Raw genomic sequence first — 26,383 nt, forward strand, 5'->3', positions numbered from 1 at the left:
TCTCAGGAGAGATCTGTCAATGGATGAAGCTAAACATCTAAACTCTGTAATAGGAGGACTTTTTGATATTTTCTGTCTTTTTTCTTATGTTGCAAATCATATTTAACATCATTAATCAAGTTTGGGCCTACTGCAGCATATTTTCAAATGGGTTATATACTAGACATAAAAAAATAGACTACGAAAAAATTATTTCATATTTTTCTGTGTTCCATCCTCAGTTTTTTGACATAGTGGTATCTGCTGTGATACTTACACCTCACAAGTCTCACAAGTGTTAGCTTTATCTTGGGTGGTGGTTTACAGAAGCCCCTGGGAGTTAAAAGGTATTTCAAGGGGCTGAACCCAACTCCTGACAAACAACTCAACTTCAGCTCCCCCCCCAAACAGTTGTCCATCCAGTTGCCAGATGGAGAACTGTAATTTATCACTCCAGAGAACACATCTTCATTGCTTTAGAGAGCTAATTGTATCTGCTTTGTATAATGTGCTGATTTCCAATTGTTGCACTGTTATCAATGATTTTTGTGAAACAATCACCTTTCATTTGTGTTTTAACTGCAATCTTGTTAGGCTGTTATCTTGATGGAGCTTTACACGATTTTGTTTGTGTCATCAGATTCCTTCAACCGAACCTTGCAGATCATCCTGGAGGTTGTTCCAGCTGACCAATGACAGCACACAAGCATTACAGCACCAGCACAATCAGATAAATGCAGATGTTTTTAAACTGAAATTCAAAGTTATTTTATTTTTACTTACTTGTCACTGATCTTTGGGAACATTGTGATTATTTATGTAAAAGGAGAATAAATGTTGCCTTTTGCTTTGTACAACCTATACATTATACATAAATGATACTATTGTGTGTTTAATATGTTTCAAAGCATTTAACGATTTGCCTAATTAGTGATTGAAAGCTCATATTATCAACATTTCAGTAAATAGGAACATTTGAAGACATAGAACACATTGAACATGTAAGCCCCACCCACCTGCCCAACCAGACATGTTGTTTACAAGGACAGCCAATCAGAAGGTGAAGAAAGAGAGTAAGGAGATGTCTTGTTTCAGCAAAGAATAATGCATTGTGGCCCAATTTATAATAAATAAGAATTGTTTTAAACTGGGAATCATGCATAGCTACTTTAGTCTAAGAGTAACATATTTGCTTCTGTGACTACTTAGAGTTTAAAGGGGATTTACAGTATTATGCTTATTTCTTGCTCTCTAAGCTTATTTAGGTACCATGGGACAATAGTCTGTAATGAGTGATTTTATTATAGATGTGTTATAGTTATTTAAGATAAGAGTTTTTGATCAGTAGGTTTTTTTCATTGTTTGACCTTTTACATATAACGCAGTTGTTTAGTCATCAGTATTGTTACCTCTTAGAAAAATATTAATGTAACACAACAGACTGAATGATTTTTTTTAAATATATGCTTTCAGCTCATGAAGCAGAAAAATCATCTTCCCAACTTTTTGATGTGGATGCTGACAGCATGTTCACTGCTAATAAGTCTGGCCCTGTTGCACCATAATAAAATGAATGCACAGTTCTCATTCTTCTAACCACCTGACATGGACCCCTCAGCTTGTTACACCAATGGCAGACTCTCAACTCCAGCAGAAGCTCAGAAACTAACTTATTACAGCTGAATTTAAATCATTCAGCTACAAATTCAGACCATGGACTAATGGGGAGGATAAAATTGATTATCTCCCTGCAGTGCAGGGCTTTGTAGGAAACCTGGGGTCTCTGTATACTCTGTTACTTTGACACAAACCACCAAACCAAAATGTTAATGGGAACCTTGCAGGCCATTCATGGAAGTATGGATGGACCATTTGATCCATCCATGACAAACACAACTAGAGGATCGTGGATGTCCAGTGACAAAATAAAGTTCTGGGCATATTCAATATTAGGTGGGTTTTAACGTTGTAGCTGATTGGGTTCAGCCTTAACATCTGGACCTTTGCCATTTGACTCCATCGTTTCATTACTTCTCTGACTTTATGTATATCTCTGCTCCCCCAGTACTCCATTCACATTTCACATTTCCCATTCAGACTGCATCAGCACTTCCCTCTGCCTGCATCAGGAATGAAGGGGCTTGGCTCTGTGTGTCCTGGTGGTATAATCTTATTTCAAGAGGTGACTGTGTGTGTGTGTGTGTGTGTGTGTGTGTGTGTGTGTGTGTGTGTCTGTGTGCGTGTGTGTAGACTGCAGATGTGGCTGCTATGAGTCCCCTGGGTGGGATTTGCAGGTAATCTGTCTGTGTAACTGCTACCCTGTGGCACCCTGCATCCCCTTTCAGCTCTGTGTCCTGTAAATGGAGGGCTTTTACTGCTGATGAGAGGAGGGCAGCATAGAAACAAAATGCCCGGGAGCTTTCACTTTAGCTGGTTGACAAAGTTTCCTTTTATCCAGATTGATAGTAGAGGGCTCTCAAAACAGTCTCTGATGGTGTCTGAGGAACTGGAACAAGTTTTGGATCCGATGTGTTTGAAGACTTGCATGTTGTTCTTCTGATGCTCGGTGTAGATTAGCATTCTTTCCTAATCTAGCAAATACAAAGCACAATAAAGCAAACTGCCCATTTAAAAAAAATAGACTTGTATCAAGCAAATATACAATCTTACATCTAATAGAGCTGATACAATTAATCGTATAATGATTTACAATTGTGATGTATTGCAATGCGGACATAAAGCATTTTTAATCCATTCAGAAGAAACGAATTGATTATTAAATACAGTCCTGATCAAAAGTTTAAGACCACTTGAAAAATGGCAAAAAATCATCTTTTGCATGGTTGGATTTTAATAAGGTTCCAACAACATGTAACAAGCAGAAATAGGAGGTACACACAATATTTAACTTACATTTAACAAACTTAAACTGGGACAGGCTGATCAAGAGTTTAGGACCACATGCCTTTAAAAGGCCAAATCTGTGCAAATATGTGTGTATTCATTGTCATTTTCTGTCAGGTAGTCACACTGTCATGACGTTCTGATGGCAAAAGCAAAAAAACGTTCCTTTTAAACGTGGTCAAACTGCATAAGCACGGTCTCTGACAGCGTGCCATCACTGCCAAGGTGGGACGCAGTAAGACAGGCATTTGGAATTTCTTAAACGATCCTGGGGGTTATGGAACAAAAAAGTCAAGTGGAAGACCCAAAAAAATCCTCAACCCAAATTAAGGCCATTAGTGGAGCCGACTGCAGCAAACGGCATCTGAGACTGAAGGGCTTCAAAAACAAATTCTCTGATGAGAAAAAGATGTAACCTGGTCCTGATGGTTTCCAAAGTTACTGGCATGACAAGCAGATCCCACCTGAGATGTTGTCTACGCGCCACAGTGGAGGGGGCGCCATAGTGGTCTGGGGTGCTTTTTCCTTCAGTGGAATAATAGAGCTTCAGGAGGTGCAGGGCGTCAAACCGCTGCTGGCGATGTCCAGATGATGCAGAGAGCATCCCTCATGAATGAGGGCCCTCGTCTGTGTGGCAGCGACTGGGTTTTTCAACAGGACAACGCTACAGTACACAACGCCCACAGGACAGGGACTTCTTCCAGGACAATAACATCACCCGCGTCTTCCCCTGATCTAAATACAGCTGAGAATGGACAACAGTTCCAGACAGTAGACACCCTTCGTGTGGCCGTCTTCACCACTTGGAGAAATGTTTCCACTCACCTCATGGAAACGCTTGCACGAAGTGATCAACAATAACAGCAAACCTATTCATTACTGAGTTCAAGTTTGGAACTTTGATTTCTGTTTTTTGGAAGTGTGGCCCTAAATGTTTGATCAGCTGTAAAACAGCCTGTTTCAGTTTAAGCTTTCTTTTTAATAAATTACTCAAAAAGTGTTTTGCCTCACTCCTATTTCTTCTTGCTACATGTTGAAGCTCTACTTGGAACCTTGTTAAGATCCAACCATGCAAAATATGATTTTTTTTGCCATTTTTCAAATGGTCTTAAACTTTTGATCAGGACTGTACAACCTAAAAATAACAGCAATTTGTTTCCTTTAGCCACCTCCTCCAGTAACCTCCTTTATTTGTTGATGAAAAAAAACAAATTGAAATGAAGTTATTGTGATGCATTGGGATATTGAATTGTATCGCTGACATGAAAATTGCAATTGAACTGAAATGCAAGTAGGGCTGGGTAACAACACACGATACCTTTTTAGTACTGCCTGAAAACATTCAGTAGGTATCGATACAGAAAAAAAATATGATTTTTTGACGCAAAATTTCTGTTCTTTTCTAATTAAATCTTTGTTATTGAGCCTCACAGGACTTTTTTTTTCTGCTGCTGCGCATCACATGCCAGCAGTGGCTTCACACATGCGCGATTCATTTGCAGTCTGGATGCAGTGGGGTAAAAATTATCTGTTCCATCTTCCACTCTGTCAACAATTATGAGAGGCAACAGCCTTAAAAAGTTCCAGTTTTGTATTAACTGTCCTGAGAGTTTGTTTGAGGACTGATCTCACTTTGAAGAAGTATCAGAGTCAGAGTATTTAAACTCTTGAATGCTCTGATTCAGAATGGAGTGGGTGAACCATTCTTTTTTTTTCATAAAAAATTAAGAAACAGCACAACATCATATGACAAAACGCCATAAAAATGTTGTGTCCTAAACAAAATGGCAAACCTGGCTGACAGATGTGAAAATATTTTAAACGGTTGAAAACGGACTCAAACCTTACTCCTCCTATATCTGGTGTATCTTCAGTCTTGAGGAAAGTTGTACATCTCTATGTGCATTCTGCTCCACACTGATTTGGATCACCACCCTGAAAAACAGATTGTGTCATTAAACAGTATCTACAGAAATGTTGTGTACGACTAAAGCAGAAGCCACCAGTGCAATGTGAGCCCAAGCCTCGCCTCTGTCAGTGCGCCCCAGGATGGCTGTGGCTACAATGTAGCTGCCATCACCAGCGCGTGAATGGGTGGATGACTGAATGTGTAAAGCGCTTTGGGGTCCTTAGGGACGAGTAAAGCGCTATACAAATACAGGCCATTTACCTTTTTATCTCCAGCATGCAAAACAAGGTTCCTTTAACTACAGTTTTATCTATTTATTGCTATAACCTAAAGGATTAAAAATTTAAAAACATACTGAAGCAGAGCATGATCCCCTCTCTTTGGAAACTGGGTCACAGGACAGTATTCCAACATGATAACAACCCCAAACACACCTCCAAAAAGACTAGTGCCTTGATAAATAAACTGATGGTAAAGGTACTTGGCTGGCCAAGCATGTCTCCAGATATTTGTCCCTCAAGTGTTTCCCACTTCTTTGTACATTCCCTCATGTCCTTTCTAATGGTTTTGGCAGTCTCCCTCCAGGAATTTGCTGACATCTGTAAGTCATCATATTGTGACAAAGATTATTATTATTTAGCAGAAAAAGTATCCAGAAATGCATTTAAGGAACCTGAACTGAACAGAGCAGCTGAACAGTTTTGTAAAGCAACCTCTCCTACCTGTTTATCTTGTCTCATCTTTTTCATCCTCCTTGCTTTGCTTTCTCAGCTCCTCCCACCTATTGCACATCATTATGCACATCCACCCCTTCAAGTGGATGACCTTTAATTGCATTGTCCAACACACACACACACACACACACACACACACACACACACACACCTATACGGGTTTCTATGTATTGCAAGGACACTTTTTCCAAACCAGCCCAGGTGGTGGACTATGGGGACACCACTTTCCGCTTGCCCCTGAGAGATGCTGAATACGTCAAAAAATCTGTTTTGAGCCACAGAGCACAGATCTCACTTCAAAGTTCCTATACACGCAACACAACTAGAGATATAAGAACCTGTTTTTTTGCAACCTTATCAGGACATAGATAATTAGGTGAGAAGCCCCGCCTATGAAAATATTAGACATTTTAACACCCAACAGGATTTGTAAGGACACTGGCTATACAACACACATACCTGTCACCAAAGTATATTATAGGGCCAAAAATGAATAAGTGGGACATGGCTAAACTCAAACACTACTACTGCATATTAAAATTAATAGTTAACAAAACGTGGTCTTATGACAAAAATCGAACATCACAAAACACAAAGACCTGAATTTGAGAACTAGCTCAATGCAATTTGCAAAGACAAACCTTATTCTTAGATTTGTATTGGAGCCATCACATATTTATAATGTGAATTCCCTATAGTCTTTATGAAATGTCTAATGCTCAAGTCAAAGCAATACAGGGATAAGAGTTCCAAAGGTAACTTTTCAACCATGAATTTACAGGTCTTCTCTGTTAAAGGCTAGCAATTAAAGGTTAGATTTCCTAGTTGGTATATTATGCATTTACATTAAGCACATATCTTCCTTAATTTGAGTTATACAACTGCTGATGAGAATTTGCTTTTAGGAACTTTTCCCCTCAGTATAAGAAAGCCTCACTGAAAGACAAATATTCAGTTCCAAAAGAAAAGGTTCCAGGGTTGTGTATCTTCAGAGTTCTTGAATTGGTAATAAGATACATGCTCAAGCACAGAAAAGGTGCTTTTCACATATCATGTTCCCTTTAAGTACGGTCTTTAGAGACAAAAAAAAATTATATATATATATATATATATATATATATATATATATATATAAATAATAGCCAATCTGATGGTGAATACTCAAGTTTATTTCAACAAGAACACGTGCTTTTTGCAAACATGACATATATGTCAAACATCTGTGTATATATTTTTGTAACTTGATTAATCGTTTAGCGGCTGTTCCTTTTTTTTAGAGTTATGCCGCGGTTCCTGACGAAGTCTCTCACATTTTGAACAGAGCGACTGTCTAATACAGGACGTTCAGCATTTTTACACTGTTTGATTTCTGTCACAGTGGCTAGTTTCCCATTTGCAATGTGCCCACGGAAATGTCTCATGACTGCTGCAATCTCTTTGGGAGACCATGGACATTTTTGTCTCCTTCGAGGATTTTCCCCTTCTGCGCCATTTCCAGGGAATGCTACAAGGGGGAGAGAAAATAAGATCAGCTTACTTTTGATTTGTTAATTATTAAGTTATTATAAAGTTACTCTTCAAGAACAATATGGATGTAAACATCAAATCCATTTCATGGTACACATATCAAAAAGAAGTCCAGGCATTAACCACAGCATTTTTTAACTTGGTTTAAATAGCTGTGGGGCTTTAGATTTACACGGGGGTTTGGCTTTTTGCCATGTTAGATAAATACAGTGTCTTAAAAGCTATATTCTGATTAGAAGATCTAGCTCGTTCTTTCCCGCAAAAACATTAACTCAAAGAAAACTATTAAAGATAGAACTTCTATGTGAATGCCACGGGACACCCAATTACAAAGTGACATTAGTTCCCATCCAGTTTCATCATGTCCTCCTTTATTGTCCTCTACTTCCAATCATGCAGAATCCAGGTTCAACCCATTACTTCAGCTTTGTCCTCTGATCTTTTCACTTAGTTTGTCAAGCAAATTATTCCTCATTTCCACCACTCTTGTTCTCATGTGATTTTGTACTGTAACAGTAGCCCAGTTCAGACCTGGCATTATGACAAGTTCTGGGTGATCAGATACAACCAGCATTAATGAAAACTCTAAAGATATCAAGGATACTTTGAGGACTCATTCAAGATCCAGTGATGTAAGGCACACATTTGTTTCCATTCCTCTGAAAGTCAAAACAATCTGTTCCGAAGACAATGTAGGACAGTCTACTCTGATGTCATACTCAGCAAAACAAGATGACTCACATGAAACCTCTTTCTCATTTGATAAAAACCGTGAAACATGGGAGATTAAAAAACATTTGAGTCAGAAATAACTTGTGCAAAAAAATATTAGTTTAAAGATGTACACATTTACAGAATCACCAACACTGACAATAAACTCTCATATTGTCTCTTAAAATAAAAATAAAAAGATTTCAATCAAAAGGTGATCTAACATGCCAATGTAGTTTTCATATATGGTTTAAAAAGCAAGATAAGCAGTTTCCCATCTTTGTTTTCGAATAGTTATGAACATTTGAACTGTTACTCAGGCTTTTGAAGATGATTAATGGTAAGTATTAATATGCAATATTAGTATTTAAGCTGAGTTTACTGGAGCTTTAAGTGAGCCAACTTTCAAGTCGATGTGTACTGTAAACCTGTGCAGACAGATCAGTATTCAAGGCTTTACTCTCACCATCCACTGGAGCACAACTTGGGCGTCATCAAAATATTACAAAATAGAGCAAAGACATAGCGGCCAGGGAAGCACAAGAACATGACATCAAGAAGGCCCCGAGTAAATGAGGTTATCCCAGCTGGAATTTTGTCAAACCTGGGAAGGCAACTAAAGAACGCTCCAGCCAATCCAGGAGCAAAGAAGGACAAGAACAGCTGATACGGATTTTCTTAAAAGATAACGTCTCTGTGGCTTTCAAATCCCAAAACTGAAATAAGAACCAAAATAAGAAAAGTATTCTAATGTTGAACCTGAGAAGAAAATTCCTCATGCCAACTTTAAGGTCATACTGGATATTAGTCATGAACTATGCAATGTTTGTAAAATTCTGGCATGTCATATTGACCAAACTTTCATATCAGATCTTGTCAAACACTGTTACAGAGATAACCATTTGCTAGTCTGTTGTTCAAAGAATCTGTTCAAAGGTGTCTTGATATTTTAAAATATTTTATTCTTGTGGTACCTCGTGATGTGCCTTCTCCAGCCGAGTCCACATCTGTAAATAGAAAAGTAAAACAAAAATATCACAAACAACATGAGTGGCTTGGTAATCATGGAAGAGCCATCAATATGCAGGGTGGTGGATAGTTATACCGTTTGAGGTGTTTGGAGGTTCCTCTACAGGTGGCATAGTACTCCTCCCTATAGTACAAGGAGTATTTTAGCTCAATATAGCAGTCACATTTTCTGTTCCTGTTTAGACTTTCCTTTAACACGAAAATAATTTTCACTAACAAGGAGAGAGGCACCCATAAATACAAGTAATCCTCGGGTCCATAGCTCAGTCCTAAAATGACTGAAGAAGTTTAAAGTTACATTGACCATTTGTTCAGCTGGCATATCAGTGAATTGTCATGATATATCTGCAGTACCAGTTAAAACTTTGGACACACCTATTTTACTAGAAATAAAACATAAAAGCCATCCACACAGATGAAAGACATCAAAAAGCTTGTCAAACACTGTTACAGAGATAACCATTTGCTAGTCTGTTGTTCAAAGAATCTGTTCAAAGGTGTCTTGATATTTTAAAATATTTTATTCTTGTGGTACCTCGTGATGTGCCTTCTCCAGCCGAGTCCACATCTGTAAATAGAAAAGTAAAACAAAAATATCACAAACAACACGAGTGGCTTGGTAATCATGGAAGAGCCATCAATATGCAGGGTGGTTGATAGTTATACCATTTGAGGTGTTTGGAGGTTCCTCTACAGGTGGCATAGTACTCCTCCCTGTAGTACAATGAGTATTTTAGCTTAATATAGCAGTCACATTTTCTGTTCCTGTTTAGACTTTCCTTTAACACGACAATGATTTTCACTAACAAGGAGAGAGGCACCCATAAATACAAGTAATCCTCAAGTCCATAGCTCAGTCCTAAAATGACTGAAGAAGTTTAAAGTTACATTGACCATTTGTTCAGCTGGCATATCAGCGAATTGTCATGATATATCTGCAGTGCCAGTTAAAACTTTGGACACACCTATTTTACTAGAAATAAAACATAAAAGCCATCCACACAGATGAAAGACATCAAAAAGCTTGTCAAACACTGTTACAGAGATAACCATTTGCTAGTCTGTTGTTCAAAGAATCTGTTCAAGGGTGTCTTGATATTTTAAAATATTTTATTCTTGTGGTACCTCGTGATGTGCCTTCTCCAGCCGAGTCCACATCTGTAAATAGAAAAGTAAAACAAAAATATCACAAACAACACGAGTGGCTTGGTAATCATGGAAGAGCCATCAATATGCAGGGTGGTGGATAGTTATACCATTTGAGGTGTTTGGAGGTTCCTCTACAGGTGGCATAGTACTCCTCCCTGTAGTACAATGAGTATTTTAGCTTAATATAGCAGTCACATTTTCTGTTCCTGTTTAGACTTTCCTTTAACACGACAATGATTTTCACTAACAAGGAGAGAGGCACCCATAGATACAAGTAATCCTCAAGTCCATAGCTCAGTCCTAAAATGACTGAAGAAGTTTAAAGTTACATTGACCATTTGTTCAGCTGGCATATCAGTGAATTGTCATGATATATCTGCAGTACCAGTTAAAACTTTGGACACACCTATTTTACTAGAAATAAAACATAAAAGCCATCCACACAGATGAAAGACATCAAAAATCTTGTCAAACACTGTTACAGAGATAACCATTTGCTAGTCTGTTGTTCAAAGAATCTGTTCAAAGATGTCTTGATATTTTAAAATATTTTATTCTTGTGGTACCTCGTGATGTGCCTTCTCCAGCCGAGTCCACATCTGTAAATAGAAAAGTAAAACAAAAATATCACAAACAATATGAGTGGCTTGGTAATCATGGAAGAGCCATCAATATGTAGGGTGATGGATAGTTATACCGTTTGAGGTGTTTGGAGGTTCCTCTACAGGTGGCATAGTACTCCTCCCTATAGTACAAGGAGTATTTTAGCTCAATATAGCAGTCACATTTTCTGTTCCTGTTTAGACTTTCCTTTAACAAGACAATGATTTTCACTAACAAGGAGAGAGGCATCCATAAATACAAGTAATCCTCAGGTCCATAGCTCAGTCCTAAAATGACTGAGGTCGCCGGTCTCCCACAGGACTAACACAGAGAAAAACAACTATATGCAATCACATTCACATCAATGGGCAATTTAGAGTGACCAATTAACCTAACCCCAGTTTCTTTGGACTGTACGAGGAAGCTGAAGTATGCCGAGAGAACCCACGCAAACATGGAGAAAACAACTCCATGTTTGCGGACCCTGGACCGATGAACTCAGGACCGTCTTGCTGTGAGGCAACAGTGCTAACCACTATGCTAACGTCCCGCCTTATCGACTGGGCAGCCAAGTCCAATAAGTGCACTTGCTGGGGTTAGGATAAGCGGAAGAGATGTTCTCGGCATACCTTGTAAAAATGTAAACACAATACTCCAACAGTCCAGTTATAAGACAATCATCATCAGTGGGCACACTGTAGGAAGTGGGTAATACTGTCAGAGGTCCCTGGAGGTACCTCAACAAACTGCCTAGTTCCCTTTTCTGTAGTTGAATAGTGTAGCTCAATATTAATGCTCTGTTGCGTTGTGGTTGATTCATTTACACACATCTCTGGCTAGATATCTGTAACATCACAACACAAAACTATCACTGTAAGTACTATTACATTTTTTGTACTGATCTGGTTAGACCTTTCTTTAGTGACATTATTTGACAGACATCAATCTTTATGACTATGTCAAGAATAGCTTAAGCAGTGTATTAACCTCAGCCCAAAACAAATTAAGACATTTTCAATATTTAAGACTTACAGTGCACATATAATCCTTACTACTACCTTTTAAATAACTGTGTTTACCTGAAACATCTCACAATATTGCATTCAACTGAATACTACATAAATATGAGTTGTTTGTTGGTGCATTTACCCATTTTTGTTTGTGCTGGTGGGTATTCTTTGTCAGCCTCGCCGTCTTCACTCTCACCAGAGTCTGTCAAGTCTAGGTTATCTGACAAAAAAATATGTTAAGCAGCATCTTGATGCATTCTCAATCATCCAGGTAAGTAAATCTCCAAGAGTTGATTCTGTTCATCTGGACATAGCGTTTTGTGGGAAAAACGTTTCGTCACTCATCCAAGTGACTTCTTCAGTCTCAGCTGACTGCAGGTTTCCCCAATCTTATAAACAGTACATTTGCATAATGACTGAAACCAGCCCACTGAAGGAACAATGGGCTGGGAGGTCAGTTCCTTAATCTTAATTATGCAAATTCTCATGACCATTGATCAACAACCACTGACCAAAACCCACTGATCAAAGACCACTGATCAATAGCCATGAGTACCATACACAGAGAGTTGGGGAATGGCTGCAATCACAGCACTGTAAGATGGCCTTAGGCCCCCTCCTTGATTATGAATCGAGGCATTCTGAATGCATCAAGACGTTTTAACCCACTTTGGCAAGGACGGCCTGAAGCTTGTACGTCAGTATGAGCAAACAGCACGTAAGATGGTGGATTACAGGAACCACCTGAGATTCAGCCTCAGATGCAGACAAAACGGGATTACTCCTAAAAGTCTGCAAATGAGCTCTTCGTTAAAGGCTTCCGGGCAACAAAAATCCTCCAGAAGGCACAGCATCAGTTGCTTAATGAACGGGTGAGGCAAACAAATTTTACCATGGACATGCTAAAATCTCAAGAGGAGCAGATCCAACAGAGACTGACAATGCTTCTAGATGAGAATACTCTTAAAAAGGTGTTTGACTTTACTGAGAAGGCTCGTCTAGCACAGCACAAGAAGTCTAAGACCAGGCAACAAAGGAAGTTTGACTTACTTGTTGTACGTCGGAAACCACGGCAAAATACGGAGAGTGTCCTCAGTGACCAGAAGAGACAAGGATGCGACACCGAGGATGTGGACAAGTGGGTGAAGAATTTGTCTGACAGACAGCTCACCGAAACAGAGAAAAACATCCTTGCTGAAATTTGCTGTCACACCGGGACAAATCCCGCTAGTGGAGCTGATCACAGCCACAGAAACAGCAATTCGTAACAACAATATTGCAGAAATGGAAGCATAGCAACTACGGACGAAAGTTTTGGCCTGTCTCAGCAATGCAAAGCCCCCAGCATCCAAAATCACCATGGAGAGGAAGGTGCTCCACCTGGAGACTCTGTTGTCCTGCTGGGAGACTTCAATACTCACGTGGGTAACGACAGCAAGACTTGGAGGGGCGTGATTGGGAGGAACGGCCTCCCTGATCTGAACCCGAGCGGTGTTTTGTTATTGGACTTCTGTGCAAATCACAGTTTGGCCATAACAAACACCTTGTTCGAACATAAGAGTGTCCATAAGTGCACGTGGCACCAGGACGCTCTAGGCCGCAGGTCAATGATTGATTTTGTAATTGTATCACCAGACCTGCGAACATATGTTCTGGACACTCGGGTAAAGAGAGGGGCTGAGCTGTCAACTGATCACCACCTGGTGGTGAGTTGGATCAGGTGGCAGGAGAGGACGCTGGACAGAACCAGTGCACCTAAACTCTAGGGGTGCAACGATACTCGTATCGATATTGAACCGTTCGATACAGTGCTTTCGGTTCGGTACGCATATGTATCGAACAATACAACATTTTTAATTTATTTTATCAACTTCCCTTCTGACGATGCTGTCTGTGTTGAGCGCTCAGTGGATCTGCGCTCAACAGTGCAGCCTAGGCGGAGTAGTCGAACGCAGATTCACTGAGCGCAGGGCAAGCTAGCAAGACAGAAGCTAAGCTAGTTGCAACATGGCAAATTGAACCTCCCCCACCCTCATTCAGATCTGGCGTTTGGAACTATTTTGGTTTTCATGTGAAGTATGACCCTGAAGGTAAGCGCGTCATGGACTAAAGTAAAACAGTATGTTGGATGTGCCAGCAATGCTCAATTACATGGGTGGGAACTAGTGTGTTAGCGCAGTTAGCTCGTTGTGTTGGCCGTCCAGCCCCACGCACAAGGCAATCCGCAGTAGCTCGTTAACGGAGGTGTTGTGTCGTTAACCTCATTTCAGATTAACGCTGACAGCACTAGTGGGAACACAACGAATATGACTGCACATTTACTCCGACATCATCCTAGTGCAAAGACAAGTGGAAGCAGACAAAAACAACAAGCATGCATGCTACAAACTTTAGCCGAGTCATTTAGACAGCCGTTAGCACATGATTCTCCTTATGGGGACCTGATATATTTAATATGGTGCTGAGAATATAGCCCAGAAGAAGCGTATAGTATAGCTTTTATTTTGGAAAGAGCCATTTCTCTGTAATAAACTCTCTTTTCCAAAGATGAGTGATTCCTTAATCAGATACAAGGCTCGCAAAATATATGTCAATGCTTTTGCATTCTTTCGGAAATGTAGCTGGGTAATTATGCCATTGGCATCGGTGAGCCACTGTCAATATGTGACATATTGAAATCGCGTTTGAATTTGCGCTTGTTTTTTGCTTTCACTTTGCAATCGTGCGAACTGCGTATAGAGAGCGACAGTACTGATTGGTGAGTGATGATAATTTGCGCACCAATTCCTCTGACATCTTATCAATCGTTAGCTTACTATGCAAACATGACAAGTGAAATCTCCCGCAGCAAGCTTAAACATGTGAGAGGTTGATCGCGCAGAGAATCGCTGAGCGTTATGTGAGTGCGTGTGTAAAAGCAGCAGGATATATATTTTAGTTCTGCTGAGCCAAATAAGACAGGTCAGCGTGAAGAAGTGACAGCCAAACAAAGCTTACCACAAAACGGAAAAGTTATGACAAATCAGACTATAAGGCAAAAGAAAGTGCAGCTTTATGGTTTCATGGACAAAAGAATTTCTGTGGCTGCAATATGACGACCTAAATAACCAGGGCTGCACATAAGTGGTCCGCAGGTGCGCATTCGCTGTCAAAATAAAAAACGTGCACAAGATAAGAAGTTGCAACGCGTGTTTGCGTACATAGGATTTTCTGGAGGAGGACAGACATTTGTTTAGAACTCTTAAAGATGTTGAAGAAGCAAAATCCTTTAAGCAATTACTTTGGTGTTCCTTCACCTCCAAAGAAATGGAGTCTGAACCACAAAAGAAGCGCGTATTCTCGGAAAAGTGGTTGCAGGAGGTGAGCTGGCTTCAAACAAATGATGAACGCACAGAGATGTGGTGCAGAATGTGCCGTGAAAATTTAATAAATGACAAATTAATAAAAAGGCATGAACATTTTTTTTGTATCGAAAAAATATCGAACCGTGACACCAAAGTATCGAACCGAACCGAACCGTGAATTTTGTGTATCGTTGCACCCCTACTAAACGCGTAGTGAGGGTGTGCTGGGAACGTCTAGCAGAGGCCCCAGTCTGCAAGATCTTCAACGCACACCTCCGGCAGAGCTTCAACAGCATTCCGAGGGAGACTGGGGACATTGAGTCCGAATGGACCATGATCAGCGTCTCCATTGCCGAAGCTGCTGCATTGAGCTGCGGCCGCAAGGTGGTTGGTGCCTGCCGTGGTGGTAATCACCTAACCAAATGGTGCACACCAGAGGTGAAAGGAGCCACCAGGCTGAAGAAGGAGTCCTATCAGGCTTGGTTAGCCTGTGGGACTCCGGAGGCAGTCGACAGGTATTGACAGGCCAAGCGGAATGCGGCTCGGGCAGTGGCTGAAGCAAAAACTCGGGTGTGGGAGGAGTTCGGGGAGGCCATGGAAAAAGACTTTCGGACTGCCTCGAAGAGATTCTGGCAAATCGTCAGGCGTCTCAGGAGGGGAATGCGGTGCTCTACCTGCGCTGTGTATAGTGCTGGCAGAGCGCTGCTGACGTCGACTGAGAAAATTGTCAGGCGGTGGAAGGAATACTTCGAGGACATCCTTAATCCCACTGACACGTCTTCCGAGGAGGAAGCAGAGTCTGGGGATGAGGGGAATGACCTGCCAATTTCCGGGGGTGAGGTCACTGAGGCAGTTAAACAACTCCTTGGTGGCAGAGCCCCTGGTGTTGATGTGGTCCACCCCGAGTTCCTGAAGGCTCTGGACGTTGTAGGGCTGTCCTGGTTGACACGCCTCTACAATGTTGCGTGGAGATCAGGGGCAGTACCCCTGGACTGGCAGACCAGGGTGGTGGTCCCCATCTTTAAGAAGGGAGACCGGAGGGTGTGTTCCAACTACAGGGGGATCACACTCCTCAGCCTCCCTAGGAAAGTCTATGCCAGGGTGCTGGAAAGGAGAGTTCGTCTGCTAGTCGAACCTCGGACACAGGAGGAACAATGCGGTTTTCGTCCTGGTCGCAGAACACTGGACCAGCTCTTTATCCTCTCAAGGATACTTGAGGGTGCATGGGAGTTTGCCCAACCAGTCTACATGTGTTTTGTGGACTTGGAGAAGGCATTCGACCGTGTCCCTCGGGGTGTCCTGTGGGAGGTGTTGCGGGAGTATGGTGTATCAGGCCGATTATTACGGGCCATTCGATCCCTATACAACCGTTGCCAGAGCTTGGTTCGCGTTGCCGGCAGTAAGTCGGACTCGTTCCCGGTGGGTGATGGGCTCCGCCAGGGCTGCCCTTTGTCACCGGTTTTGTTCATAATTCTTATGGACAGGATTTCTAGGCGCAGCCAAGAAGCGGAGGGCTTTCACTTTGGTGGCCTCAGAATCTCATCTCTGCTTTTTGCGGATGATGTGGTTCTGTTGGCTTCATCGGGTGAGGGCCTCCAGCTCGCAATGGAACGGTTCGCAGCCGAGTGTGAAGCAGCGGGAATGAGGATCAGCACCTCCAAATCTGAGGCCATGGTTCTCAGCCGGAAAAGGGTGGAGTGCCCACTCCGGGTCGGGGATGAGTTCCTGCCCCAAGTGGAGGAGTTCAAGTATCTCGGGGTCTTGTTCACGAGTGATGGGAGAAGGGAGCCGGAGATCGACAGACGGATTGGGGCTGTGGCTGCAGTGATGCGGACGCTTCACCGGTCCGTCGTGGTGAAGAGGGAGCTGAGTGTAAAAGCGAAGCTCTCAATTTACCGGTCGATCTACGTCCCTACCCTCACCTATGGCCACGAGCTGTGGGTAGTGACCGAAAGACCGAGATTGCGGATACAAGCGGCAGAAATGAACTTCCTCCGAAGGGTGGCTGGCCTCTCCCTCAGATATAGGGTGAGAAGTTCGGCCATCCGGGAGGGGCTCAGAGTAGAGCCGCTGCTGCTCCACATTGAAAGGAGCCAGCTGAGGTGGGTCGGGCATCTGACAAGGATGCCTCCTGGGCGCCTCCTGGGCGAGGTGTTCCGGGCATGTCCCACCGGGAGGAGGCCCCGGGGCAGGCCAGGACACGCTGGAGAGATTATATCTCTCGGCTGGCCTGGGGACGCCTTGGTGTTCCCCCGGATAAGCTGGAGGAGGTGGCTGGGGAGAGGGAGGTCTGGGCCTCTGCTTAGGCTGCTGCCCCTGCGACCCGGCCTCGGATAAAGCGGATGAAGATGGATGGATGGACGGGTGAGAGATGTCATTACGGAGGCAGATGAAACCATGGTCTTGTACGACGTTACATCTCTCTTCACTTGCATCCCAGTCACGGAAGCATTGAAGGTAGTCCGTAAGAGATTATGACACCAACCTCAGCAACAGGACCACTCTCAGCATCGACCAAGTGTGTTTGCTTTTGGAACTGTGTCTTCATTCCACCTACTTCACATACAAGGGTCAGTTCTACAGGCAGAAACATGGGTGTGCCATGGGCTCCCCAGTTTCACCCATCGTGGCCAATTTGTACATGGAAGAAGAGGAAAAGAGGGCTTTGCTATCCTACCCTGGAACACCACCAATCCATTGGTTCAGGTATGTGGATGACACCTGGGTGAAAATCAAATCTCAGGACGTACCACAATTCACGGATCACATTAACTCTGTGGACCGACACATGAAATTCACCAGGGAGGCTATGAAAAGTGGCAGGTTAGCTTTCTTAGACTGAGATTTCCATCAGTAATGGGGAACATCTAAAAGCTGACGTGTACCGTAAACCTACACATACGGATCAGTATTTAAGGTTTGACTCTCATCATCCACTGGAGCACAAACTGGGTGTCATTAGGAGCGAACACCATCCCCACTGACACAGCGGCCAAGGAGGCAGAAGAACGGCATATCAAGAAGGCCCTGAGTAAATGTGGTTATCCCAGCTGGACTTTTGTCAAAGCTGGGACGGCTCCTAAAGAAAGCTCCAGCCAATCCAGGAGAGAAGGACAACTGCTGCCCAAACGAAAACCTGTAGTGATCCCATATGTGTCAGGAGTATTGGAGCAGTTGAGACGCATTTTATCTAAACACTGGGTCTCTGTGGCTTTCAAACCCCAAAACACTGTGCCAAAAACTAGTCCACCCCAATCGGGTCGCCCGACACAAACAGAGTAAAATAGTGTACGCTGTTAAGTGCCAGGAGGATTGCCAGGATTTATACATCGGGGAAACCAAACAACCTCTGGCGAAGCGCATGGCACAACACAGAAGAGCTCTCTGTGAATGGTATTCATGGCCATTGATCAGTGGTCTTTGATCAGTGGGTTTTGGTCAGTGGTTGCTGATCAATGGTCGTGAGAATTTGCATAATTAAGATTAAGGACTGACCTCCAAGCCCATTGTTCCTTCAGTGGGCTGGTTTCAGTCATTATGCAAATGTACTGTTTATAAGATTGAAACCTGCAGTCAGCTGAGACTGAAGAAGTCACTTGGATGAGTGACGAAACATTTCTCCCACAAAACACTATGTCCAGATGAACAGAATCAACTTCAGCTATGTCCAGATGAACAGAATCAACTTCAGCTATGTCCAGATGAACAGAATCAACTTTTTGGAGATGTTAAACAGCAGGTACAAACATTGCTTGTTTCTCTTAACAAATTTAATGTAAAAGTAAGGTTATTAAATATATTGTGTTAAGAACACTCAAAAGCTTAAAAACTAGACACCTTAAAATACTATCTACTTAGAAATACCTTCAATTTCAATCTCTTCCAATGTTTTGCCTTGGAGATTTCCAAGGGTCCCTTTCTCCATGGCAAGTAGTAGTTTTGATATTTTTGCCAGCTGGGTTGTAGCCTCTGGAAGTCTGTAAAATTCTCTGTGGACACGGATATCATGGCCTAGAAAGTCAGCAACTTGGTCAAGCTCGTGATTTTTTAGGTTCAAGACCTGTGACAAAGTTGCAACATGCTTGCGTAGCTGTGTTGACCTAAGGAGTTCAGGACTTTGTGCACCACAGTCATTTGCATAAATCCTGAGACAGTCCTGTCCTCTGTAAGGAGTCAAACAGTTGGGTCTTGCAAAGAGGAAGGGGTTTTCTTCCGGGACTCCACACTCTAGTCTTCTGCTTATGAGCTGCGTTAGGGCTTCAACCATGTCTGGTGATAACAGTACAGCAACCTTTCGGCCTCTTTTACCCTTAATTTCAACACGACTGAAATGGGCACACAGTTTTTGCTCAAACTTAGAGAGACCAACTGCAACATCCTTATGAAGGGTAGCTGTGTCCCTCTGAAGAAAGGCTTCCAGCTGCATCTTTGAAACCTCACCTCCTCTTCTTCGATTGAATAAAATAATTTTTGACAAAGTTATTCTGCAAAGTTCCCCATAGGCTTGTGGTGATGGATTATTTTTCAATTTCTCCGATGCTGAATTTGCCATCTTTTCAAGATATTGGTGAAGACGCTGCACATCCTCAGTGAAAGGGAGTGTGGATGGCTTGTTAAAGTGCTTGTCACTCAGTGTTGTTAAGGCTCTGTGAGAAATAAGCTCAGACCATTTTGATGCATACAGTTTTTTGAAAGTCTGTGTTGACTTTTCCAGGTCATTGTCTTCTGCTATCAGAGCCCTACACTGTATGATGTCACATATCTTGTGCAATGAGTGACCCAACTTTAGAGCAAGACTTGGAGTTTTATAGGAGAGCCTGTCTTCGTCAAACCCAGCCACCTTCTTGACAGCTTGGATAAGCTTATGAAAATTTGCAGGTCTGATCGCATCCTCAAGGTTGTATATTGAATATTCCTTGCGTAGGATCAGTAGAAGTCTTCCAACTTCACGGATCTTCTGCCGAATATATTCATGTTTGGTCGGATCTTGACCATGTTTGTTGAAAAATGACTGCGCAAGCTGAAGAATGTAAAAGTCACTTCGCACAGCAGCAGAAACTTCATCATCTTTCATCACAGTTAAAAGCTTCCATACACCTTGGGATATTTGTTGACACAGTGTTGAGTCCACCATCATGGACAAGGACAAGACTCTTTTTCTTCCTGCCTTTTCATCAGCCTCCATCGGTTTTGAGAGACATTTACGAGCATGTCGCCAGAGGTCTCTCCGAAGGTACATTCCTTGACAATACATGCAGTGCACATACTGTTTCACATCATAGTTTTTCTTGGATTTGCGTTTTAGTTTTAACAGTCCACTACCACTTGTTAAAACATCTGTGTTGTGTTTAAAGTTACCCTTATTCCTCATTTTCTCAAGCATCTTTTTACGATATTTTGAGTTTTTTGAGAGTGCTAGAATTTGAGCAACTTCAGCATTCGTCTTCTCGTGGGTCTTCAAGTGTCGGGCCAATTTTGACTGTGGTTTGTCACAGATGAAGCAATAATTTTTGGGATTTGCTGAAGAGGATATGTGTGAAGACTGTGTGCTCTCAACTTCCCCAGTTCCTGTGCCAGGCTCCACAGATGCAACTTCACTCTGAACTTCTGATACTTTTTCTTGTTTACTCTCCACACAAGTTTTCACCTGCTTCTCTGTAGTACCTGCACCTTTAGACACTGGCCCTTCAACCAAGAAAATTTCTGTGCTTTCTCTGATTTTGAAATTTCTGGCGAAAGTTCACTGCAATCCTCCACTATGAGCATATTTAAAGGTTTTGAACGTAGGGGGATAATTTCAGCTGAACTGTCTGAGTAACTGCTACAATCCGGAATATATTCTTCCCCTGACATCTCTTCACCTGAACTAGTTTCTTCACTAACCTTGGAAAAAAAAAAAAGAAAGAAAAATAAGTCTACATAATGTATCTTAACTACTAAAATTTAACAATATAAATTATTACAATAACCTACTAGTTCAAGTCCAAGCCTTGTGCTTTTGATGTAACAGGACTTGTGCCAGATACAAGAGCACCCTAGACAGATGAAAAACAGAATGTGTTTATGCATTTACATTACAAAAGATATTCAAGTACTTCCATGCAGCTTAATGATTTTAGGTTCCCAGAACAAAAGCAAAAATTACATATCATGCAAAAGACATTTGTTTAGGGATGGGTTTTGAGAATTGGTAATTAACTTGTCCTAATTAACTTGTACATGTTTGAGACGAGTTGGTACTAAAGTATCAAAGCAGTGGAACAAATGGTGTCACAACATTTATTTTACATAAACTGATTTTAATGGTCCACTAATAATGACCATGTTGCATTTTTTTAGTCAATGACTGAAGGTTAGATGGAGTTTTATTTTGCGTAGTTTGACAAACTGGTATTACTCCCGTAAAAGGCCTGTAATAGCTGGTAATACTAAAGGCAGAATGCTGCTTGATGTAGTTAGGAAAGCAGAACTTAAAAGTTTACTTCTAAAACCTGTTTGTATGTCTCCACTAGTTACTGAATAACTTGTGTCATTAATATTTGACACAAGAATCGGATATTAAAATTGAAATAAACGGAATATTTCAATAAGAATTAGAAAGCTGCCAGCGTGACAATGTTTTGCTCATGAATGTGTTTACATTCTGTTAATATCTTGACAATCATCTAAAATAAAAGGACAAGAACACTCACCTTTACATTTCACGCAAAGAAACTTGAAAGCAGGAGAATGTGCATTACAAAAGGCACATTTTTTCAACATCGTCTCTGACGAATACACCACATCATGTTTGCAGTTCTGTTGAAAACCAAAGTTCGTTGAGTTTATACCGTTCATTTTCAATTCTTTCATGTCATGAAAAAACTTCCCTCATTTGCTGCGACAATGTGACATGAATACATACAGTAAGATCCAACATTTCAGGGTTTCCCCATCATGATTAAAGCATATTTTCTGATAGACTGACTATAATTTTTAAGTAAAAGAGCATCTGTGTAACCACTGCTCATTGACTTTAAGTTGAAGTCTCGGTTAAATGCAAATCAAGTGGCTTAGCTGTTAATTTAAAACATTGGCAAACATCAGGAAGAAATTTTGTGGAAGAGCCCATCTTTCAATAGACTTACGCATCCAAAACACACACAGTCCTCATAATGTAGGTATCTTACATTAACCAACACTATAGGACTTGTGTCTAACACCCTCACTATAAACATCCACACAACTCGGCTGTGTTCTTGTTGCAATAATAACAACACCAGAAAATTAGTCACCTGCTCATCAACTTCAAAGGAGGACGATGCCATGGGCACAGCAGCTTGAGGACGGTCAGGGTGCTCTGAAACCTTGTGCAAGCAAACACAAAAGTACATTAACATCCATTCAACACAGATACGTTGAGACTATACAATACAGTTATGAAGGTACACTGGTTATTGACATAAATGAGGTAAATGTAATGAAGTAATATTGAGTGAAAATTAATTCTCCAGTGTGAACCAACATGACACTCAGCAGTATCCACACACAGTCCTCATAATAATGTACCTGAAAGCTTCATACACTGCAGGATCTCTGTTACACAAAGACTTCAGAGCCCATCTTTCAATAGACTTACGCATCCAAAACACACACAGTCCTCATAATGTAGGTATCTTACATTAACCAACACTATAGGACTTGTGTCTAACACCCTCACTATCAACATCCACACAACTCGGCTGTGTTCTTGTTACAATAATAACAACACCAGAAAATTAGTCACCTGCTCATCAACTTCAAAGGAGGACGATGCCATGGGCACAGCAGCTTGAGGACGGCCAGGGTGCTCTGAAACCTTGTGCAAGCAAACACAAAAGTACATTAACATCCATTCAACACAGATACGTTGAGACTATACAATACAGTTATGAAGGTACACTGGTTATTGACATAAATGAGGTAAATGTAATGAAGTAATATTGAGTGAAAATTAATTCTCCAGTGTGAACCAACATGACACTCGGCAGTATCCACACACAGTCCTCATAATGTAGGCATCTTATATTAACCAACACTATAGGACTTGTGTCTAACACCCTCACTATCAACATCCAAACAACTCGGCTGTGTTCTTGTTACAATAATAACAACATCAGAAAATTAGTCACCTGCTCATCAACTTCAAAGGAGGACGATGCCATGGGCACAGCAGCTTGAGGACGGTCAGGGTGCTCTGAAACCTTGTGCAAGCAAACACAAAAGAACATTAACATCCATTCAACACAGATACGTTGAGACTATACAATACAGTTATGAAGGTACACTGGTTATTGACATAAATGAGGTAAATGTAATGAAGTAATATTGAGTGAAAATTAATTCTCCAGTGTGAACCAACATGACACTCGGCAGTATCCACACACAGTCCTCATAATGTAGGCATCTTATATTAACCAACACTATAGGACTTGTGTCTAACACCCTCACTATCAACATCCAAACAACTCGGCTGTGTTCTTGTTACAATAATAACAACACCAGAAAATTAGTCACCTGCTCATCAACTTCAAAGGAGGACGATGCCATGGGCACAGCAGCTTGAGGACGGTCAGGGTGCTCTGAAACCTTGTGCAAGCAAACACAAAAGTACATTAACATCCATTCAACACAGATACGTTGAGACGATACAATACAGTTATGAAGGTACACTGGTTATTGACATAAATGAGGTAAATGTAATGAAGTAATATTGAGTGAAAATTAATTCTCCAGTGTGAACCAACATGACTGTCGGCAGTATCCACACACAGTCCTCATAATAATGTACCTGAAAGCTTCATACACTGCAGGGTCTCTGTTACACACAGACTTGAGAGCCCATCTTTCAATAGACTTACGCATCCAAAACACACACAGTCCTCATAATGTAGGTATCTTACATTAACCAACACTATAGGACTTGTGTCTAACACCCTCACTATCAACATCCAAACAACTCGGCTGTGTTCTTGTTGCAATAATAACAACACCAGAAAATTAGTCACCTGCTCATCAACTTCAAAGGAGGACGATGCCATGGGCACAGCAGCTTGAGGACGGTCAGGGTGCTCTGAAACCTTGTGCAAGCAAACACAAAAGTACATTAACATCCATTCAACACAGATATGTTGAGACTATACAATACAGTTATGAAGGTACACTGGTTATTGACATAAATGAGGTAAATGTAATGAAGTAATATTGAGTGAAAATTAATTCTCCAGTGTGAACCAACATGACACTCAGCAGTATCCACACACAGTCCTCATAATAATGTACCTGAAAGCTTCATACACTGCAGGGTCTCTGTTACACACAGACTTGAGAGCCCATCTTTCAATAGACTTACGCATCCAAAACACACACAGTCCTCATAATGTAGGTATCTTACATTAACCAACACTATAGGACTTGTGTCTAACACCCTCACTATCAACATCCAAACAACTCGGCTGTGTTCTTGTTGCAATAATAACAACACCAGAAAATTAGTCACCTGCTCATCAACTTCAAAGGAGGACGATGCCATGGGCACATCACCTTGAGAACGGTCAGGGTGCTCTGAAACCTTGTGCAAGCAAACACAAAAGTACATTAACATCCATTCAACACAGATACGTTGAGACTATACAATACAGTTATGAAGGTACACTGGTTATTGACATAAATGAGGTAAATGTAATGAAGTAATATTGAGTGAAAATTAATTCTCCAGTGTGAACCAACATGACTCTCGGCAGTATCCACACACAGTCATTATAATAATGTACCTGAAAGCTTCATACACTGCAGGGTCTCTGTTACACACAGACTTGAGAGCCCATCTTTCAATAGACTTACGCATCCAAAACACACACAGTCCTCATAATGTAGGTATCTTACATTAACCAACACTATAGGACTTGTGTCTAACACCCTCACTATCAACATCCAAACAACTCGGCTGTGTTCTTGTTACAATAATAACAACACCAGAAAATTAGTCACCTGCTCATCAACTTCAAAGGAGGACGATGCCATGGGCACAGCAGCTTGAGGACGGTCAGGGTGCTCTGAAACCTTGTGCAAGCAAACACAAAAGTACATTAACATCCATTCAACACAGATACGTTGAGACTATACAATACAGTTATGAAGGTACACTGGTTATTGACATAAATGAGGTAAATGTAATGAAGTAATATTGAGTGAAAATTAATTCTCCAGTGTGAACCAACATGACACTCGGCAGTATCCACACACAGTCCTCATAATGTAGGCATCTTACATTAACCAACACTATAGGACTTGTGTCTAACACCCTCACTATCAACATCCAAACAACTCGGCTGTGTTCTTGTTACAATAATAACAACACCAGAAAATTAGTCACCTGCTCATCAACTTCAAAGGAGGACGATGCCATGGGCACAGCAGCTTGAGGACGGTCAGGGTGCTCTGAAACCTTGTGCAAGCAAACACAAAAGTACATTAACATCCATTCAACACAGATATGTTGAGACTATACAATACAGTTATGAAGGTACACTGGTTATTGACATAAATGAGGTAAATGTAATGAAGTAATATTGAGTGAAAATTAATTCTCCAGTGTGAACCAACATGACACTCAGCAGTATCCACACACAGTCCTCATAATAATGTACCTGAAAGCTTCATACACTGCAGGGTCTCTGTTACACACAGACTTGAGAGCCCATCTTTCAATAGACTTACGCATCCAAAACACACACAGTCCTCATAATGTAGGTATCTTACATTAACCAACACTATAGGACTTGTGTCTAACACCCTCACTATCAACATCCAAACAACTCGGCTGTGTTCTTGTTGCAATAATAACAACACCAGAAAATTAGTCACCTGCTCATCAACTTCAAAGGAGGACGATGCCATGGGCACAGCAGCTTGAGGACGGTCAGGGTGCTCTGAAACCTTGTGCAAGCAAACACAAAAGTACATTAACATCCATTCAACACAGATACGTTGAGACTATACAATACAGTTATGAAGGTACACTGGTTATTGACAAGATATGCAGAGATGCACAAGATATGTGACATCATACAGTGTAGGGCTCTGATAGCAGAAGACAATGACCTTTTTATCTCCAGCATGCAAAACAAGGTTCCTTTAACTACAGTTTTATCTATTTATTGCTATAACCTAAAGGATTAAAAATTTAAAAACATACTGAAGCAGAGCATGATCCCCTCTCTTTGGAAACTGGGTCACAGGACAGTATTCCAACATGATAACAACCCCAAACACACCTCCAAAAAGACTAGTGCCTTGATAAATAAACTGATGGTAAAGGTACTTGGCTGGCCAAGCATGTCTCCAGATATTTGTCCCTCAAGTGTTTCCCACTTCTTTGTACATTCCCTCATGTCCTTTCTAATGGTTTTGGCAGTCTCCCTCCAGGAATTTGCTGACATCTGTAAGTCATCATATTGTGACAAA

General features: G+C 41.4%; 3 protein-coding genes across 6 annotated transcripts in view; 1 reads left to right on the top strand and 2 right to left on the bottom strand.

The window, feature by feature from the left end:
- Positions 1-7,784, top strand: part of LOC146525022 (cystine/glutamate transporter-like) — a 65,404-nt gene extending 57,620 nt beyond the window's left edge. Inside the window, exon 12 of the mRNA XM_085175187.1 lies at positions 620-7,784. Within this exon, the coding sequence (XP_085031313.1) occupies positions 620-675 (56 nt within the window). The 3' untranslated portion in view covers positions 676-7,784. The remainder of the gene's footprint in view (positions 1-619) is intronic.
- On the bottom strand, positions 6,675-20,588 carry LOC146525023 (uncharacterized). The gene is made up of 9 exons (XM_085175174.1): positions 18,764-20,588; positions 11,695-11,775; positions 10,640-10,687; positions 10,509-10,541; positions 10,050-10,097; positions 9,460-9,951; positions 8,870-9,361; positions 8,739-8,771; positions 6,675-7,030 (listed from the first exon to the last, which is right to left on the bottom strand). Exons 1-6 carry the CDS (start codon positions 20,280-20,282, stop codon positions 9,875-9,877), a joined length of 1,806 nt encoding a protein of 601 aa, XP_085031300.1. The 5' UTR covers positions 20,283-20,588; the 3' UTR covers positions 6,675-7,030; positions 8,739-8,771; positions 8,870-9,361; positions 9,460-9,874.
- On the bottom strand, positions 20,513-25,933 carry LOC146525024 (uncharacterized). 4 transcript variants are annotated; one of them, XM_085175227.1, is made up of 6 exons: positions 25,293-25,933; positions 24,908-24,979; positions 24,417-24,488; positions 21,592-21,697; positions 20,873-20,934; positions 20,513-20,782 (listed from the first exon to the last, which is right to left on the bottom strand). In XM_085175227.1, the coding sequence occupies exons 1-6, from the start codon at positions 25,395-25,397 to the stop codon at positions 20,543-20,545; spliced, it is 657 nt and encodes a 218-aa protein (XP_085031353.1). In that variant the 5' UTR covers positions 25,398-25,933; the 3' UTR covers positions 20,513-20,542. The 4 variants fall into 4 exon arrangements, 3 of the variants coding, with proteins under 3 accessions (XP_085031353.1, XP_085031362.1, XP_085031369.1); XM_085175243.1 differs by lacking the exons at positions 20,513-20,782; positions 20,873-20,934 and adding exons at positions 23,050-23,506; positions 23,926-23,997 and having other exon boundaries at positions 21,552-22,245; XM_085175236.1 differs by lacking the exons at positions 24,417-24,488; positions 24,908-24,979; positions 25,293-25,933 and adding exons at positions 22,174-22,245; positions 23,050-23,156.
- Positions 25,934-26,383: the final 450 nt, after the last annotated feature.

This window comes from Neolamprologus multifasciatus, chromosome 2, assembly GCF_963576455.1.
Source record: "Neolamprologus multifasciatus chromosome 2, fNeoMul1.2, whole genome shotgun sequence".
In the NCBI taxonomy this organism is placed as follows: domain Eukaryota; kingdom Metazoa; phylum Chordata; class Actinopteri; order Cichliformes; family Cichlidae; genus Neolamprologus; species Neolamprologus multifasciatus.

Coding starts and splice junctions, on each gene's coding strand:
- LOC146525024 (XM_085175227.1), bottom strand. CDS start 25,397: ATGTTAATGTACTTTTGTGTTTGCTTGCACAAGGTTTCAGAGCACCCT. Junction 24,489..24,907: donor CCTTTGAAGTTGATGAGCAG/GTGACTAATTTT, acceptor TGCTTGCACAAG/GTTTCAGAGCACCCTGACCG. Junction 20,783..20,872: donor CAAGGCTTGGACTTGAACTA/GTAGGTTATTGT, acceptor TTTTTTTCCAAG/GTTAGTGAAGAAACTAGTTC.
- LOC146525023 (XM_085175174.1), bottom strand. CDS start 20,282: ATGCTTGAGAAAATGAGGAATAAGGGTAACTTTAAACACAACACAGAT. Junction 10,098..10,508: donor TGGAGAAGGCACATCACGAG/GTACCACAAGAA, acceptor ATTGTACTACAG/GGAGGAGTACTATGCCACCT. Junction 9,952..10,049: donor ACCTCCAAACACCTCAAATG/GTATAACTATCC, acceptor TTCTATTTACAG/ATGTGGACTCGGCTGGAGAA.